The sequence below is a fragment of the Homarus americanus genome, unplaced genomic scaffold (assembly GCF_018991925.1).
Source record: "Homarus americanus isolate GMGI-L3 unplaced genomic scaffold, GMGI_Hamer_2.0 scaffold56241, whole genome shotgun sequence".
In the NCBI taxonomy this organism is placed as follows: Eukaryota; Metazoa; Arthropoda; class Malacostraca; order Decapoda; family Nephropidae; genus Homarus; species Homarus americanus.
The window spans coordinates 3232990-3252468 of NW_024740202.1; the positions used below are offsets into that span (position 1 = coordinate 3232990).

Here is a 19479-nt window from a genome sequence, read left to right on the forward strand (position 1 = left end):
AAATTGAATATTAAACTTTTAAAATTATTGAATAGTATAAACTTCTTGATATTTACTAAAATAGTAAGGAATTTAAGCCCTAGAACCGATTAATGTATTGGCGGACTGATAATAAAGCTGGTTGCCCGGTCAGTGCAAGCGAAAACATGTTGAGGTCGGTTCGTAAGAACTTCGTTAACCGAATTTTTTTTCGTTAACCGAATTGAAGATCCTTATGGAAGGCAGTTCGTTAATCGAAATTACGTTTTTAGTTGTGAAGGAATGTGTGAGAAATTTTTGTGAAATGGTAATATTAAGATATTCTTATGGTCATGGGTGGGCTTGGGATCAGTTCTATAAAAAGTTTTCTTAGTAATGTTTAGGCATTTGTCTATGAAAGATCTAGGGTATTTAAGGTTTGAGCCAATATTGTAGATATATTTGTATTCCTCATCAATGAATTCCGGACTGCAAATTCTCAAAGCACGTAAAAACATTGTTGAAAATACTGACTGTTTGACTCTATTATGGTGGGCAGAATAATAATGAATGTATGAACACACATTAGTTGGTTTTCTATAAATACTGAACTCAAAAGTGTTACCTATTCTATGTATCAGACAGTCTAGGAATGACAATTTACAGTCTTGCTCTAATTCCAGAGTGAATTTGATCGAGGGGGCTAAGTTGTTAAGTTGTGGCAGGAAAGCTTTTAGGTCCTCATTACATGGCCAGAGACATAATACATCATCAACATATCTAAACCCGTCTCGAAAGACGACTTCATCGAACACATCAAACTATGTATTAAGGATTGTAAATTTGAATTCAATGGAGAACATTATGCTCAAAAATTTGGTATGGCAATGGGTAATCCACTCTCACCTGTATTAAGCAACCTATATATGGAATTCTTTGAAAAGAAACTATTAAGTACATATTGGGTACACACACACACACACACATGCAGACTGTTGTGCAGGCTCATTTCATCACACACACTCACTCACATATATGCACACAAACATATACAGAAGCATTTCTAATGTGCTTACACACACACACACACACACACACACACACACACATACATACATCCTGGGTTACCCACATCTTCATCACCTCCAGATAAATGAGAACCACAAACACTCCTCAGTGTCCTGGGTACTCAGTCTGTGGCAGGGACACCTGGAAACACATCTACCTTTGAGAAGACACAGGCAGGCCGAGAGATAATTTGTGGGTGGCAGCCGCCTCCCTACATACCAGCTGATCAAGATTCAAAGTATGGGCGGGAAAATTATTAACACGTACGGTGCTGTGATCACACTGGTGTTGCTTAACGCAAAGGATGAGGGTGCGGGAATCACACCAATAAGGATAACCGGGATATGCGAGTGTTGTCTACACCAAATATCCAACAGAAATCTTTGGTAATTAGAGGAAGTAAGTCAACACCGAACTATAGGTATAAGAGAAATTATAGAAACACAGTACAGTATATTAAATTATAAACATTTTGTGCACAAAATTGATTGATATTTAACTAATTACTTAACTGTGACAATGAAGACTTGCCAGACTTTAGCAGTGTGTAACAAATATAAAAATTTTAGCAAGAAATACCTAGTCAGAGCTGCTCACTCCTTCATAGGACGGAAAACTCAGAGATCCTCCGCTCTTAGACGCTGCTGAAGACTGCTGAGAAATACTGTCGTCAGTAGAGAGATTACAGACACCTTTACTGTAAACACTGGAACCACCAGACTCATCTTCCTCCCCAGCTTCAGACTGACCACTAGTTGGGTTAACACTTGACTCGCCTGAGTACCGATGCTCCACATATTTATTCGGAAATGATGAATTTGAAGTTTCTAGAGATGAACCAACGCACGTTTCCTTATTTTCCAACTGTGCCGTTACTAGGGTACGTTGTCTCCTTGCATTAGTTGTGGCCAGTGGCTTATGTACTTTTTCATTTCCCTGTCTTACACTGAATGAGTTTTTGTCACTACTGTTTTCCCTAATGATGTTCTCTGCTTGTACATTCATCTGAGGTGGGGAAGGATGTTTTCTCAGCATCTTCTCCATAACTTGATGCATATCTTGAGTGCCAATGGCAGTGACTTCATGTGGCTTGATGAAACCTCTTTGAACCATAGAAGCCCAGAATTCTTCCTTTTGGTACTTCACTTGGCTTTCAATACTTTCAGCAGTAGACCAATGACTTTCCAGCTGTCTCAAAGTTCCTTGTTTTTGGAACCTTTGCATAGATTCATCTTCATCCATAGTTACTAGATAATCATTAGTGTAGGGTTTAATGGGTAACTGAAGACCAGAGACACTGTTATCCTGTTTCTGAGGAATAATTGTGTTTTTGCTCCAAGTTAGTCCTCTGGATGATCCTCGGGGTACATCAGGTACCACGGTGCATGGCTTATTGCCTTCCAAAGTTGACATGACATATTTTGCTTTCTGTATAGCTGTCCCAAGGCTGATATCTGGCAAGTGGTGCTGTGACTCCATCCGTTGTGATATTTCTGAGACTACCTCTTCTGCCTTCTTGTGCTTATCTTCAATCTTGCAAAGTCTGTAATTAAATGAGGAAATTTAGACAAAATTTAATCTTTATATGACCAACAAACTTAGAACCCTTTATGGGCAAGGGGAAGAGAGAAGTGAGATGTTCACAAGTGTTCTCTGGTTACTGAACAGAAACCAATGATGAGCTGGATATAAAAACAAACAGACACTCAGACATATGGGCAACACTGTCCCCGCAGAAAATGGACACCATATATGATTTAAACTTAAAGTGAACTAGTTAAGGCACACTGTCAAGATACTGTCCAAAAATGACAAAACACTATAAAACAACAGGGCACTGCATCACAAACTCCTACACCAGACTCTCCCTAAATTAGAATCAAATTCATTGAGATGTTGTACTGTATGCATAAGACTTGAAAATAAAGTAAATCTGAGAAATATTAGAAACTGGCTGTAGACTGATAGTGGATCCAAAGTACATTCACATAGTAGACTGAACATTATCATCTGGGTGTGAGACGTGTCTGCTAGGGTTGTCTGAGAGCCTTCCAGTGGTAGTTTCCCTTTCTCTCTCCTGAAGATGTCTTGTTTTCCAAAACCTGTGCTTCTAACAGTCAATTTTACATTTTTAACAAGATTCTCGATCAGAACAGCACACATTTACCTCTCCATCAGGTAGTGGATCTGGTGAGACACTCCAGCATCAAACTTGGGTTCCTGTTCTCCTTGACTTTTTTCCTCCACAGCAGTAGTTCTGTGCTTATTTGTCTCCTCCTGAGGACCACACAGGAAGGTTAGGGCAGGTTTCATTAGCTTTAGTAATGCAATGAACAGGATTTTCCGAGAAAATATATTTCATAGAATGAGATCTTGCTGAATACTACCACATAAACCTTTGTTTCTTGTTTAAACAAGACTCGTAGTCGGTTGACAACTGCCTCTGCAGTGTCTTCAACCAGTTGATGAGAAGATATCATCTTGTACCGAGTATCTGGCTGGGGAGGCCAAGAACTTTCTTCTACTGGAGAGGAACTCTGGCCTGGAGATACATCTCCCTCTGGTGACTGCTTCCTCCTTGATGGCGTCATCTTCCCTTGTGACCAAAATATAAAATGGTTATGTATAGTGACCAAAGTGTTCAAGAGATATTCTTCAAACATTACCTTACCCAAACTATAAGTGCAATACATAATGTAAATAATTGCACTTCAAGCCATTTTTCTTAATGAATGACTGTATTATAGTTCTCACCAGTATTTTAATTTATCTATAAAATGATCTGAACATCAATAGAGACCTTCCTCTCCATGCAGACTACAAACCTATGCAATATTATTTTCATCAGTAAATGGAAACTATTCACAATTTAGACAAAATTATATTAGACAGACACCACCATATCATCAGACTGTCAGCTTTTTGTATAAATTAATATTTAAATAACTTTACTTCATGCCTTTTAAAAGACTCATGCAGCAGCCTGACATCCACCAACCTTTAGAGATGAATGCCTCGGGTGACAGCCTCCCGATGGGGCGATCACTACACCCCGACGAGTGTCCCTTATCAGACGGTGGCTCTGACCGTTTCTTCGGTACAATATCTCTTGTTTTATGATCCTTCCTGAGAGTCTTCACCCATGAGACCTCAAGAGAAGAAGTAAACAAGGGTTACTGGTAATGTCATGGCTACCATATGAAACTGAACATAATAAAAAGACATAAATGACCTCCTAGATAATATTTTGTAAGTTAATATAGCAAAGATGGTTAGGTGGTGATGCTTAGCTGGTGGTGTACATTATAGGGAGCTTAGGTGGGAAGACTATCTACGGGGAGCTACACTAGGGGGCTCAGGTGGTAACTCTACAGGATACTCACAGCTGGTCACTATACGTGTCATCAACCACCTTCAGGTACTGTGGCTCAGAAATCTTAACACAGCTTTATTTTGTGAGGCTGAATCATTACACTATGCCACTAATATTAATCTATATGTAATCAGCCATTCTTTATATATATATATATATATATATATATATATATATATATATATATATATATATATATATATATATATATATATATATATATATATATATATATATATATATATATATATATATATATATATAAGTTCAACAAGGGGAAATATCATTTAAAAGTATCAGATAGATATGACTGTTGCTGATATTTGCACTACAGTAGTTATCATATGGTCGAGTGAGACTCATGTAAGCATATGACGACTTTGGCTGGTACTGTAGAATGACAAACTACACGTACGTGCTTATTATAACAACTACTATTGTCTATTCTGTCCAATGGTGTGATAAAACTGGTATTTATATTGTATACGTAATTGCCTCACTTACCTTAGGACCTGACGATGAAGCAGTAACTGAGGGTCGTGCAATATTACCAGTAGTTCTGGTTGGGGACGCTGGAGGTACAGGTATCCTCCTCTGTGACGGAGAGACACCGGGTTTGTTGTTTTTCAGCAGGTGTAAAATGGTGTGTCTCTTGGTTTCTTCTTTTCCATTTAACAGTAAATTTCTTGAGGCTCCATTTTGCTGTGGATAAATTGGCATTCAACATTATTTAACATCAATGTCAAAAGCTCAGGTAACAGTTCCCTAAAATGTGTGTATCTGGACATACAGTATAAGACTAGAACACCCCTCCCTCCCCCACCTGCTTCAGTTTAACCTCTTGTGTACAGGCTCCCCTCTGACCTGAATAAAATCGTCTGGCATTATCCAAACAAAATATTGAAAGTGGCATCCCTGTACTGAAGGGGTTAAAGTTTCCTGGGTTATGATTTTATGGTTATTATGCATTAAGTGTTGAGTGATAAAATATCCTACAGTACAAATATTATAATGTTCCTCTTTACCTTCTTTTTCCTTTTCTTCTGTAGTCTGTGGTGTGCCAGTGTAGCTATCGTGTCTCTCACATAACTTGGGTGTAAGATGGACAGGGCATCACAGTCAATGTCTGATGTTGCCAACTCTGATGACTCAGTGCTGCTGTCTTCTCTTGTATTCTCAACACTTCGTTTGGTCATCTAAAAAAAAATCAATACAAATAATAAAAAAAATCAATAATGAGACAATTTACAAACCAATAACACACATAAGACAACAGTAAACATCCCTAACACTACCTGCCAGGCATAGGATGAAGTGAGGAATGTACAATACAGGTTTTAGGTTAAGCTGTGATATGTACAGTATAAAAATTCCACAGATGGTGATGGAAGAGGAGTTTGATTTGTGGCATAAAAAGATTAAGTTTGTTAGACCTAGACTGTGGAGGAGGTTGAGGGATCGTCACTGATGATTGGGTTAAATCCCCCAATAATATAATTTCTCCGATAATGAAGCTTCCAAGGCACTTACTCATATGTTTGTATAACCTCTGCTTCATTTCCTCCCTTTTCTCACCTGGTCCAACTCCTCATTTCATCACACAATAACAACACCAAACCTTCTTTTACTCTTATCTATTAAGATATTTTTGCCTCAGCTTCCCTCACTTGTCACCAGCTCACCTCTGCTTAGCACTTTAACTTTATTTGGCACACAACTTCCAAGTTCCTCTCACTTATCATAATGTGACTGTGTTTTCTTATCATCTTTATCACACTCTGAACATTAAAACACTCCATTGTAGTCTCCTGCTCTTTCTTCTTTGGGTAACTGAATAAAAAAGATCAGGCTATCAGTCCCATGTCCCTGTGCAGGTGACCTTTTTCCTTTGACTATATACATACAGTATATTTAACACACATTTAACAACAATTTTGTCAAGCTAAATTTCCATCAACCTCTCCCTCTCCCAGTTACCACCAGCTGCCATGATACATTGCACTATTATCATTAACCACTAAAGTCTGCCTATGTAAGACTCTGACAATATCAAACAAAGTAAGGAATCAGTGAGACTTGATGCTGACCTGTATACTCAGTTTGGGAGGTTTGACACCCACAGTGGCTGCAAGTGAGAAGAGCCTCTGTGTTATGGCGACCAGTTCAACAAATAGTTTCTTCCCAGGTGCTGACTCAAAGACATTTTCTGCATGTGTTTTGAGTGCCTGAAAAAAAATTATTTATTTTGAGTTTTCATTAATTTTATTACTTTCTTAAACATTAATTATGAATGTCCATCAATTATTCAAAAAGTTCAGTTTTAAAGAACGTGTAATTGATCCTCAAATCCTTCACCAGAACAACCTTTTAATACAGTACCTATGCTAATACAGTATGCCCATGACAGGCTTGGGGCTCAGGTACCCAGGAAACACCTAAACGTGCTGGCTGGGTTCTTCCAAACAACACCTCACTTAAGACTCAGACATCCAGAACTATACTGTACAGTAGAAGAGTTCATCCATTCATAAACGGCCAAGGTAACCTGATGACCCACACCTGAACACATTTTACCTGTGTGTGGCAAACTAATTGGTGGCCGACATCTACTGTCAATCTGTGACAACATAATATACACAACAGCATAAAAATATATTATATATACACATGTCATAAATATATGTACACATGTGTACATATGTACACATGTGTACATATGTACTGTACTCTTTGATACAGGCACACCCTTAACTCTTCAGCTGAATAAAATCATCTGGCATTAGCCACAATAAAATACCTATGGAATACTTTACCCTTGAAACGGTTAACCACATATACAGCTCCTCCTCGGCTTATGACCTACTCGACTTACGACCACCCGGACATACAACCGCCCCAGTCGTACCAAGATTTTTTTCAAATTACAGTACGTATTTTCGAGTCCCGACATTAGTGATTGCGCTGTGTAATAAAAAATTTTTCGTTTGTAATTCCCTTTAAAATGGCTGGCATGCTTAAAAGTGAGAGTTTTGTGGTGCTGAGAAGAAAAAGAGACACCCATTTTAGATTTTCTATGTATTATCTTTGCATTTTCGACTTACAACCAATTCGACTTACGACCTGGATTTGGGTCCCTAACCCCGTCGTAAGTCGAGGAGTGGCTGTACTCCCATACACACTATACTTATATGACACACTTTAATGCTTTGTCACATACTATGTACACACTACATTCAATCATGTATGGACAATATAAAAATTCATGAGAGCAGAGCCATCATAACAAAAGCGTAACTTGACCATCACAGGCAAAAAACAGGAATTTAAAAATATATAAAATATAAAAGTAAAATATAAAATATCATGAACCTTACCAAGAGAAGTCGGTGAATTGTACGTGTTGACACTGCCAAAATTCTCAGATATCTGCTGCCCTGTTTCTCTTCTTGATATGACTTTCTCTCTAACACAGACACCTAGTGGGGAATACAGACACATAACCACATAGATCATGTTATTGCACAGAGAAGCTTATAAGTCAATATCTAGCCAGAAGCTACACACTTTGGGTGCCATATAATGCACATATAATCTGCCTCTGAACTGAAGATAAGGCTTATCATTTTTCATTGTCAAAGTGTAATAACATGGCATCAGTTTATATCCAGCTAAGTCCCCTGCAGCTGGAGCAGTGAGCCAGTGATTAACCTCCTCCTTCACAAGTAAATCTACCTCTTAAACACAGCAAATAAAGAAAATACAATATAGTTGTGGGAGCTAATGAGACACATGTCACTCAGCTCATGACCAATCCATTTAACTCAGGTTCAGCCACACCTGGGATCACTTGACCAACTTAGTTATAGCTGACACACACTGTACTGTACAGGTATCTGAGTATTTTAAGACAACAAGAAAACTTCTCACCTCTCGTTTCAGAGAAAAAAGTGTACGTCCAGCAGAATGGAGAAATTCCTCCCATCGTTTCCTCTTGATCTCATTATCATATGGGGATACAAAGTCTCTCTTGGAACTTGTTTGTATTTGGATATATTCCAGTTCTTTCACACTATGGGAGATCTGGACCACCAGTCTTGTGACTTGACGAATACGAAGATTCACTTCTCCAATTCCTCTGTGGACTGGTACAGCTGCTCCTCCCTTAACTTTCTTGGAAGCTTCTCTCTGTTCAGTGGGTTTGCTATTCACATTTTTTATTAATGTCTTGGATGCACCAGTACTCTCATCACACTGTTGTGGCACTACAGCGTCACCGTTTGTCAAACTAGTGGTTACACCGGGTCCAGGGGCCTGTGGCTGATGTCCACCCGAGGCAGGAGCTGGAGGTGCATCCTGCGCCAGCCTGGCTTCAAGGAGAGCATGTCTTGCCTGTAGCTGTGCTTCCTCAATCTCTTTGGGTTTCAAATACTGAAAAAACAAAAACCATTCTGATATAGATTCTATACCTGAGGTCTCACTGTCCACCTGGCAGCTAATTGTGTTGTTGCTCTTGTCTTATCTTTAAGGAGTTCTTCTCACAAGACAAGCCCGGTGCCACTTGAAATCCTGACCCTTTTCAACACCGGTAGTAAGTCAAAGCCTTATTTCTAGACCTTACCTCTGTGTTTCCTGTTTCTGTCATTGTGTTATGTCAGCAGACTGTATGACTATCAGTATAACTCATAAGAAAAAAGAAATTAAAGTCTAAAACCTCAAACTAAACTAAGAGGTATCATACCCAGAGCTTACGGACAGCAGCAGTAATGGGCTGGCAGTGTTACACAAAAGATCATATTAAAAGACAAAAAAATCCTTGACTAGAATGAGATAATGAATACAAAAACAGTACCTAAAGGGCAAACTATAGAAAGAGGCAGTGGCATACGCAGAAAATTGCCACGGAAGGGGGGGTGGCAGCAAACAATGAGCAAAACATACTGAAGTACTGCTGAAATACAAGATAAAGTAAACTAACAAGTGCTTGGGGTTAAAAAGTTCCTTGTACAGTATTTCTCCATCAGCATATTGTAGTACTTCTGGTCTAGCTTACAGATGAGACTAGTATTGGCAGCCTCAATATACTGTATCTCAAAATTCAATTAGTAATAAATCTTAAGAATACTGTACATTGAAATCTACCTAACAAGTAATTTTTCATCACTACATCATGAGGACCAGTTTCATATTCTGGCCACATTTCTGAATATAATAAACACATACATATTTGAATGAACAACAACTTTACAATGCTTCTCAACACCAAGCTACTGACATAGTGAGGTGATCCCATTACAACTTAACAACTTGTCCCAAATATTGTAGTTATATGTTCATTCATTACACATACAAATATATGAGGAGTAAATATGAATAATTATTAATGGAGAAACAGGTTGGTTACTTTATATGAGACAGCAGCGGGCGTGTGTGAGGCCGGTGGTGGGTGAGGGGTCTTGGGCACGAGGCGATGGAGTGTGATGGCAGTAGGGAGTCTGACCCTGTGATCGAGGTGTTGAGGGGACAGCTGCTGCCAGAACCATTGTTGGTGTTTAGTCGTTGTGTCTGTGCCAACCTGCTCCATCATCTGTTAGTGACACACATTAATTAATACAGTACAATAGTTGGGAAGATATAGATTTTAATCACAATTCTAGACAAAGCTGGTACTGTATATTTGGAAATATAGAAAACTAACTGAACAATACAGTCAAGTATAGTACAGTACAGTACACACATCCATATGAATGTTGCTTAATGGACAAAGCAGTCATGAAGCCACTCCAGGAAAAACACTGCAGTTACCCATGTCTTCTCGCTTGAGCATCAACACACAGACAAGCAAAGTATATTTTTGTAAGTACCGCTCCTCCCCGACTTACGACCTACTCGACTTATGACCACCCACACTTACGACCTGCCTCAGTCGTACCAAAATTTGGTCAAATTACGTATTTTCGAGTCCCAAAGTCAGTACACAGACAAAATTTTCATCTGTAATTCACTTTAAAATGGCTGGCAAACTTAGAGTGTTTTGTGGTGCTGAGAAGAAAAAGAGACCCCCATTTTAGATTTTCTATGTGTTATTTAAGCATTTCCGACTTATGACCATTCCGACTTACGACCTGGATGTCAGTCACTAACCCCGTCGTAAGTCGGGGAGTAGCTGTACTGTACAATACTCGTATGACCAGAAGAACCTAACCTAATGACTCGTATATTTCAGGACAAATGTCTTTTCTAACCTAACATAACATTAATTTGCATAAGAAATACTTTAGAAAAAAATCAATTCAGAATTAAATACTGCATAAGGACCTATTGTCATCCTGAGGTCAAGGTCATGTGCTAATTGGAATAATATCCCAAACCTGAACAGAAACACTTCTCCCCAGTGACAGATGATTCACTGTAGATAAACCAACCTAACCTACCTAACATACCTCTCCTAGGATGGTAGTAAAGTATTAGGGTATTATTTTGTTAGGTTACCTCACTGTCAACAGGGGCACCAACACATTCAAACAGTTTATTTCGCCAGAAAAATAGATACAGAGTGAAATGGCTGACCTAAGTGAAAACCCGAGACCCTCTTAGTGACACCTGATATATACTGTACATTTATCTCTATGGCTGGTTGGACCATATTTACTCCCAATAAGAACTGGGGAGAACCAGAAATATTAAAATTACCAAATACTACAACTATTTCACGACCAAGTACCGTCTTTATTATCTGGGGATTGGTTACCACAGTCCTCCACCCTAAACATTCTTGGGCTGTTTTTACCGATACAATATTTTTAAATAATTCTAACTTAGTACAGTACTGACTCAATGTCTCTCTCTACACACTCAACCTACGTGAAAGTTTGTAAATATATAACTATCTACAGTATATGAATAATTAAAAGGAACTCATTAGTACCTGTTAGTCTACCTCACCATCACCTTTACTTCACCTTATCTCACATAGTCTATATCACAACACATTTTAAATATATAATAAAATACATTTACACCTATTTGGTAATTTTATGGTGTATTAATGTATAAAATGTTGATATAGTTAAGATATAAAGGATAAAGGAATGTATTAATCCGGGTGTTGATGACCGGCCGCTGGACCACAACACTGGCCAGGTCACAACGTGTATGGTAACTATAGTCCTCTCTCTGTCTCACCTTATTTAAGATCAGTTTACAGCCAAGTGATCAGTTAATAAGATGATTGTATTGGTAATTAAGAGAGATATAGAGTTAAGGCTGCCGAGGCTCTTCACTCTTAAACTTGGTTATGGTGTAGTTTAAATTGACATTCAGCGAGGGTGGGGGGACCAGACTAAGAACATAAGAATGGAGGAAACTGCAGCAGGCCTATTGACCCATACTGGGCAGTCCCGTTTACACCCAACCCCTATTGCTCATATAAGCATCCAACCTATGTTTGAAGTTATCCAGCGTATTCGAGTTAATGATGATATTTGGTAACTTGTTCCACTCGTCCACTACTCTGTTTCCAAACCAGTGTTTACCAATTTCGCGCCTAAATCTAAATTTGTCTAATTTAAAACCATTGTTACCAGTTCGCTCCTGGTTAGATAGTTGGATAAAATCATGGCTCACCGATAGAACGCAGAGGGTCAGCGTTGATGGTGTTAAATCTGAGTGGGGTCGTGTAACCAGTGGGGTTCCCCAGGGGTCAGTACTAGGCCCACTCTTGTTCATAATCTCCATAAACGATCTAGATACTGGGATCAGCAGTGACATAAGCAAGTTTGCGGATGACACCAAAATAGGGCGGCAGATTATTTCAGGGCAGGATGCAAATTCATTACAGGAGGATCTAAATAAACTACAGGGGTGGTCTGAAAAATGGCAAATGAAATTCAACACCAGCAAGTGCAGCGTACTCTCGAGGGACTGCAAATTAAGATACTTTAACCTGTCTCTGTATTCAAGGTTCCTAATGCCCGGGATTAGTCTTGTCATTCTCCTCTGGATTCTTTCCAAGGATTCTATATCCATTCTGTAATACGGTGACCAGAACTGCACTGCGCAATCCAGGTGAGGTCTCACAAGCGCAAGATATTATCTTAAGATGACCTCACTAGTTAGGGTTGTCAACAACTGGAATGGGTTACCTGAGTGGGTAGTGAATGTGAAGACGGTGGAAAAGTTTAAAGCAAAATTAGATAAATACTGGAAAAATCAACAACAAGTATATAATTATAGGGCACAAATATCCACCACACACAGCCACCGTCTGAGTAGAGAAGAGGCTATTGAGCTGGAGTCACAGGCGTGAGCCTCTTCCAGAAGATCATCTGTGAGTATGTGAGTATCTTGTAACTAACACTCCTTTGTATGAACCCAAGTACTTTATTAGCCTTGTTACGAGCAAGAACACATTGTATACTTGGCTTAAGATTCCTACTTATCATTACTCCAAAATCTCTCTCGCAGTCTGATTTCTTAGTGGCATCGTTGTTCATTTGGTAAGTGGTTCCCTGTTTACGTCTCCTAAACTGAGTACTTTACATTTGTCCACATTGAATTTCATCTGCCATTTAAATAATAATGTTTAGGTGAATTTGAAGTTATAAGTAGGTTAGGTTAGGATAGGAAGGTTAGTTCACTTCATATTATGCAAGATAATTTTAGTACAGTATATATTTGATACTTTGGAAAGTTCCCAGCCTCACTGAGTGTCAATAACAGCATGTGATTTTACGGCTGTTAATCGAAAAATTATCCAATTCTATTTTCCTGAACACCATTCTATGAACACTGTGCAGTAATGTATTCATGAATTTATAAATCTTGTTGATAAATATTGAGTATATATACTGCATTAATAATTACACGTGACCAAATAAAGTAATTTTCTGTTGACAGTGTTATTGCAATATATACTGTACGTATATGTAAATCCTGTGTGAACTGAAGTAGAAGACGAAGAAGAAAACAAACACAAAGAGCATCAGCAGCTCCACACCTAAGCCAGCAAGATGAAAACTGACGAGAACGACGTGATGGAGGACGAGGAGATGGGAGAGAGTGAGGCAAGGACTGAGGAGAGTACGGAGGACAACCAGGGACTAGAGTGTGACTTCTCTGCCTACACACTGTTCCATGAGGGCAGTACAGGTTAGTTCACTCAGGTGCTACAGACAGGAGGAGTCAGAGGTAATACTTGACCTCAGTAGTACTGGAAGGTCACTTGATCAAACTTAGTCTCATCAAACTTCATAAAAATACATTTATTAGCTTTATGACCAAGAAAATATTTGGAATTACCACAGTATCAGTGAAGTGAGTTATTGATATACTTTATAAATATACAGAAGAATGATCAGCTGTTTTATATTTTGTATATTAAATAATCACTCTCTTGCAGGTGCCCCATGCCTGAGTTTTGACATTCTACGGGATAATCTTGGCGACAACCGCAACTGTAACACTCCTGTATCGTGTTACTTTGTGGCGGGGACGGAGGCAGCCCGCACTCACGTCAACAATATTATTCTTATGAAGGTGAGATATAATTACCAGGCATCACCCAACAGATTGCAGGACTGTATACTAGCAATATTTACTCTCACATTTTGCATGACTCACTGTGTGGCTAAAGTAAGTTAAAAAAGGTTTGTATGACCATTAAATAGACTATCATCAGTGATTTATCTCATCTAAATTTTTGGAGTTTCATAATTTTGTTTGTAAAAGTATAAACATGTAAATTTCTATGCACTGTACTATAAGTGGTCATGGAAGGTAGTTTAATTTATAACAGTTCATAGTGTATTTACTCATAAGCATAAACCTTATGTTGACAAGATGTAGTGTATAATATCTAGATAATATGTTGAATTGTTTAGGTTCTCATAAAATGTCACTGTTGATAAGTTAAGGTAGATATCCACTCGCCCTTCACCACTTGTTACACACCAGCTATATGTACAGATCAGTCACAGCATGAAAATATACTTAGTTAGACTCTCTTCAGTGTGACTTTAAATGTACCCAGGAAATATACCAAATGAAATTGATATATTTGAACAGAATTAAGTAAAAGAAATATTTATAATTATCTGGAGACATTTGAAAGACTTATCAATCCACATGATATACGGTATTATTTCTGGCCCTGCTTAATGCCACCAGTGTTTCTTATGGTTCAGCGAGAGTCGAATGTTAAGAATCCAGGTAGGCAATAGTCACCTCTGGCAATTTACCATTTCTCTTAACATGAGGATCAAAGAGATACAGTGAGCTAATCCATCTTATGTCTGTGTAAACGAGATGTTAGACCAGAAGAGAATAAGTCACTGTGTGTGTGTGTGTGTGTTCAATAGCTGATAATTGCTGACTCCTTAGTTTAGTACAGTAAGAATTTGTTATAATATATTGTTTAATGTTCACAGATGAGTAATTTGGTAAAGATAAAGCATAATGACAGTGACGACGACAGTGAGCTGGAAGATGACGAGGATGAGGGAACGAGGGACGAACCTGTCATAGCCTCGGCGATTATCGGACACGGTGGTTGTGTAAACAGAATAAGGGTTAGTAGTTTGCTGGTGGAGTAGAGGGCAGACATTTTTTTAGTGGAGTGGAGGGTAGACATTTTTTAGTGGAGTGGAGGGTAGACATTTTTTTAGTGGACTGGAGGGTAGACATATTTTAGTGGAGTAGAGGGTAGACATTTTTTAGTGGAGTGGAGGGTAGACATATTTTTAGTGGAGTAGAGGTGATATTTACATTACTTTGTGTATTAGTTCATTTTTATGTGAATCCTTTTGGCTGCAGGCTTGTGTAAAAAGTAGAATTGGCTTGCTGTTGTAAAAATAAGTAGGAAAAATAGAATCAATAGTGGCTTGTGAAAAGGATGAAATTTCACACCTCTTGTTGCAGGAATGTAGACAGACATATCTGTATGCAATGAATAGCCTTGAAAAAGAAATATGTACAGTACATCTTCTTAAAAATACAGTACTGTATTGACTATCTTTATTATATTATACACTAGTAGATGTATCTTTGGGGATGTACGGTGACTATATTAAGGTGAAAGTTTGTGCATTATTATTGACTTGATCTCTCTTCTTCTCAGAGTACAATAGTCAATAATGTCCCTCTGGCAGCTTCCTGGTCTGAGCTAGGTAATGTTCACATCTGGGACCTGAGTCGTATGGTGGATGCCGTAAATGACCGCCAGGCTAACATAGCCTTTAAGCAGAATTCAGCATATGAAAGTCCATTATTCACTTTCAAAGGGCATCCCTCGGAAGGCTTTGCTGTTGATTGGGCCCCATCCATGCCTGGTAAGTCTTCAAACATTCTTAGTAATTTGTTTTGATACGTTCTCTTGATGAATTGAACATCTCATGAACTGTTTCCTACAGGAACACTTGCTACTGGGGACTGTGAGAAAAATATCCATGTGTGGAAACCTAGTGGAGGCGGTTCATGGGCAGTGGGGACAACACCTTTTGTTGCACACACAGCATCTGTTGAAGACATCCAGTGGTCACCTAATGAACCACATGTGTTTGCTTCCTGCTCAGTCGACAAGAGGTAACGTATACACACAAGATGTAGAAGTGAAGGATGTGTTGGGCAAAAGGCCAACCATGGTTTGTTTCGATAGGATGGGCATAATAAGAGAATGGAGAATCAAAGGTTAATAAACTGTGTTGAATTTGGAAGTGGATGGTCAGAGAGGGAGGGGAAAGATAGAGGTGATAAAGGGATTGGTTGAGGGAGGAACTAGAGTCTAGATGGGAGGATGATACACATGTAAGAGTCAGTTGCGTTCTTGAATGTTCAGAAAATACGGCATCAAGTGTATTTTGGGGTAGGTGATGCTGAATTGTGTGAAGCAACAGGGGTAAACTGGGTGGACATGTCAGTGTTGTGTTACAGAGGGAAACATCAAAGCAAAGCACACCTGTTAAAGCAGATAGATAGAATGAATGGCAGCAAGTGATGGTAAAATCTGTGCTTCTGCTGATCGTAGTCATCCTGCAAGTTTGTAAGAGTGAAGAGAATAAATATAGGCAACAAAGAAGGCTACTCCAGAAACATTTACACCTTCACTGTGATATTGTTGATATACAAAGAAAGAGTTTTTCCTCCTAATCCTCAAATTTCTCTTCTTACTGCCACCAGTATCAGAGTCTGGGACACCAGAGCAAAGCAAGACAAGGCATGCATGCTGACCGTCCCCGATGCTCATGAGTCTGATGTTAATGTGATACATTGGAACCGCAATGAACCTTTCATAGTCTCTGGTGGTGATGATGGCAAAGTACAAGTTTGGGATCTGAGACAGTTACAAGTAAGTACAATTTTGATCTTAGTGTGTGGTGTTGTACTGCACAGTATTCTGAAGGTCATACAACTTGCAAAGATTTTTGTACAGTACTGTGTCTTGCTGTCTGACCTAACCTGAATAAAATTTAATTTGGGTATTATTTTCAACATTTTACTAATATAATGCAATACTGAATAACATCCATATAGGACACAATGTTTTATTAAATTGGTAATTTAGATCTTTTCCCAAAAGATGGAGGATTTACTGTACCTGTATTATGAAATATCATTGTGTGGCCGAGTCCAAACTTGCCAACTCACCTTTCCTGTAATCTCCTAAGGAGGGAGGGTAGAGGCAAAGGTTATATCTCTAGTAAACTAGGAGGAGGAAGCCCCACAAACACACAATGTAACATAGGCTAGCACAGCTATTGTCTTTCTTCATGGGTCTGTCATGATAGTTTTCAAACATCAGCCCAGCTCACTCCTAGCAAACTTTCACACTAACCCATGAAAGGTGGTGGCTAGCCAAGCTGCTTGGAATAATAGGCTCCACCAGTAAATGGTATTTTGCAATTGGTCGTATGATGTCCATCTTCCTGTATATCTCTATAAGAATTAAAGAACTTTTGAAGTGACTAGTTAAACCTATTTACTATGTTTTTAATTACACAGAATGGTAATGCTGTTGCTGTCCTGAAGCACCATGAATCATCCATAACAACAGTTGAGTGGCATCCAACTGATGCATCTGTCCTGGCTAGTGGTGGTGAAGATAATCAGATCCTCCAGTGGGACTTGGCAGTAGAACGAGACACAGATGTTCAGGACGATGATGAGGCGGTAAGTTTCTTTCCCTTCATATAAGTTATTCGAGGTAATTCATGGCTTTACATTGTTCCAGGAGACTTGTGGTTTTATTCTTCAGTCTGTGGGTAGCAACCAAAGCTAACCCACGAGATGGAAATAATCTGCACAATTAATACCACACTCTAATTGTAGCCCCAGCTCTTGAAAGGGGTTGGGGGGGTGTTATCAAGTCTTGAGAATTTTGCCATCTTACGAGATGTTGATTCATTCACCTGTTGATGTGTTACAAAGTGCTCAAACCTGATCAACTATTGTTTGTCAAATCTCTTGATAGTGTGAAATATATTTTGTTACAATGAATGGAGATGAAGACTGATGCCAGGATGGAAGGAGCTTGTTGGTGAAGAACATATTACAATGGCATAATATGCATACCGTAAATGTACAGAGGCACTCGTGTGTACAGGATACTGAGCAAAAGTGGAGGTGAATAATTCCTATTTAAACAAAAACATGGTAGTATTTTAGGCAGTTTACATGATACCATTACTGTACCTGTAAGCATTCAAGTGTCTTCTATCAGCAGATGTACAATATAGTGTATTATGTACAAGTTAAAGTTTGATGTAATGATTCAAAGACTACAGAGTAAGTGTTCCAACAGGATGTGCCACAGCATCTGCTCTTTGTTCACAAGGGCCAAGATGAAGTTAAGGAGCTACACTGGCATCCACAGGTCCCCGGCCTTATTGTCTCTACTGCTCTCTCTGGTTTTAACATATTCAAGACCATCAGCACCTGAGAGGTAAGTGTGCACCTGTTTGTTTGCCTCATATGTCTTGTAACTTTGGCAACAGCAACAAATTTTTATAAATATACTATGCAGTGAAACACTTACATCACCTCATTTAGTTTTGCAATTTGTATTTTATCGTGAATTTCTGAAAAGTTCATGTCAAACTGGCGCTACAACCTTGTCGTTGTCTAATATCACCTCACATAACACCTTAACTATCTTATAATCATAGCCCCTCCCTTCCCTCAAATTCCACTGTATGTATGAATAAGACTGTCACAATGTCACATGATACAACCAAATTAAATTGTGTTGACCCACTAGTGTCTCTCAGTTGGTTCAAACATGTAAGTGGGTAGAAAGGTACTGTACCGTAGTCCCCACACATGTTCAGCATAGCAACTTACTCTCCCCACCCAACCATGGCACATTAGTCTCCTAGCCATTAGTGTTACTGCTCATGCTATTTGCTTGCCTATAGATCATATGCAAGTGAGACCTTTTACAGGCATTGTTTTTATAAATATACAAGCCGTTGTTATTGTATGATCATAGCTGCTTAGAATAGACTACAGTATTCATTTAGATAAAATACCATATGCTATACTTGGTTTGGAATCTCTACTTGAAAAATATAGTTTAGATAATTAGACTAGAAATATGTTTATCCATAATTTGTTGCAAGACATTAATTCTGAAATTAATCTTCAGGTCAACTGCTTGGTGTCTCAGTGTTGGGAGATCAGCTGTGTAGTTAGGACTTTTGTGACCGAGTTTTAAATTACTGAACATTGCCACTGTAAAATATACACTTAACAGATTAAATATAAACAACATTGATTGGAAATTATACTGAAATTGGTATTTATTTTTGAGGTCGTTGATGATCAATCTAATTTCTGGATAATTACGAACACCACCGAGGAGTTACTGTAGTCGTGCTGCTCGTGTTGACGGGTCGGGCACGGCTCAGCTGGGAGTCAGGGGATGAGGGGTTCGTCTGACTGTTCTTGTTTATGCCAGTATTTTAAAAATAACAAATATGAATGTTATCTTTTTTCTGAATGACATTAGCATATACTGTACTGTAGTAGTGAAACTCATCAGTCTTTGGAAACAGTGTTGTTGAAATATTATAAATAAAAATATAAGACTA

General features: G+C 38.6%; 2 protein-coding genes across 3 annotated transcripts; one reads left to right on the top strand and one right to left on the bottom strand.

Annotated features, from left to right (window-relative positions):
- Window positions 1-1038: 1038 nt before the first annotated feature.
- LOC121875353 lies at window positions 1039-11237 on the bottom strand. The gene is made up of 11 exons (XM_042379886.1): window positions 11121-11237; window positions 9801-9983; window positions 8327-8827; window positions 7774-7875; window positions 6487-6624; window positions 5425-5595; window positions 4904-5101; window positions 4025-4175; window positions 3414-3622; window positions 3194-3303; window positions 1039-2569 (listed from the first exon to the last, which is right to left on the bottom strand). Exons 2-11 carry the CDS (start codon window positions 9981-9983, stop codon window positions 1606-1608), a joined length of 2727 nt encoding a protein of 908 aa, XP_042235820.1. The 5' UTR covers window positions 11121-11237; the 3' UTR covers window positions 1039-1605.
- Window positions 11238-11444: 207 nt separating this feature from the next.
- Window positions 11445-19479, top strand: LOC121875354 (glutamate-rich WD repeat-containing protein 1-like). Of its 2 annotated transcripts, none has more exons than XM_042379887.1 (10): window positions 11445-11554; window positions 13295-13546; window positions 13797-13933; window positions 14824-14964; window positions 15513-15723; window positions 15805-15976; window positions 16571-16739; window positions 17393-17560; window positions 18192-18332; window positions 19035-19479. In XM_042379887.1, the coding sequence occupies exons 2-9, from the start codon at window positions 13408-13410 to the stop codon at window positions 18327-18329; spliced, it is 1275 nt and encodes a 424-aa protein (XP_042235821.1). In that variant the 5' UTR covers window positions 11445-11554; window positions 13295-13407; the 3' UTR covers window positions 18330-18332; window positions 19035-19479. The 2 variants fall into 2 exon arrangements, with proteins under 2 accessions (XP_042235821.1, XP_042235822.1); XM_042379888.1 differs by lacking the exon at window positions 11445-11554 and adding an exon at window positions 12714-12733.

Coding starts and splice junctions, on each gene's coding strand:
- LOC121875353 (XM_042379886.1), bottom strand. CDS start 9,983: ATGATGGAGCAGGTTGGCACAGACACAACGACTAAACACCAACAATGG. Junction 7,876..8,326: donor TTTTTTCTCTGAAACGAGAG/GTGAGAAGTTTT, acceptor ATTCCCCACTAG/GTGTCTGTGTTAGAGAGAAA. Junction 3,623..4,024: donor CGAGGCATTCATCTCTAAAG/GTTGGTGGATGT, acceptor TTTGGTCACAAG/GGAAGATGACGCCATCAAGG.
- LOC121875354 (XM_042379887.1), top strand. CDS start 13,408: ATGAAAACTGACGAGAACGACGTGATGGAGGACGAGGAGATGGGAGAG. Junction 14,965..15,512: donor GTTGTGTAAACAGAATAAGG/GTTAGTAGTTTG, acceptor TCTTCTTCTCAG/AGTACAATAGTCAATAATGT. Junction 17,561..18,191: donor TTCAGGACGATGATGAGGCG/GTAAGTTTCTTT, acceptor GTGTTCCAACAG/GATGTGCCACAGCATCTGCT.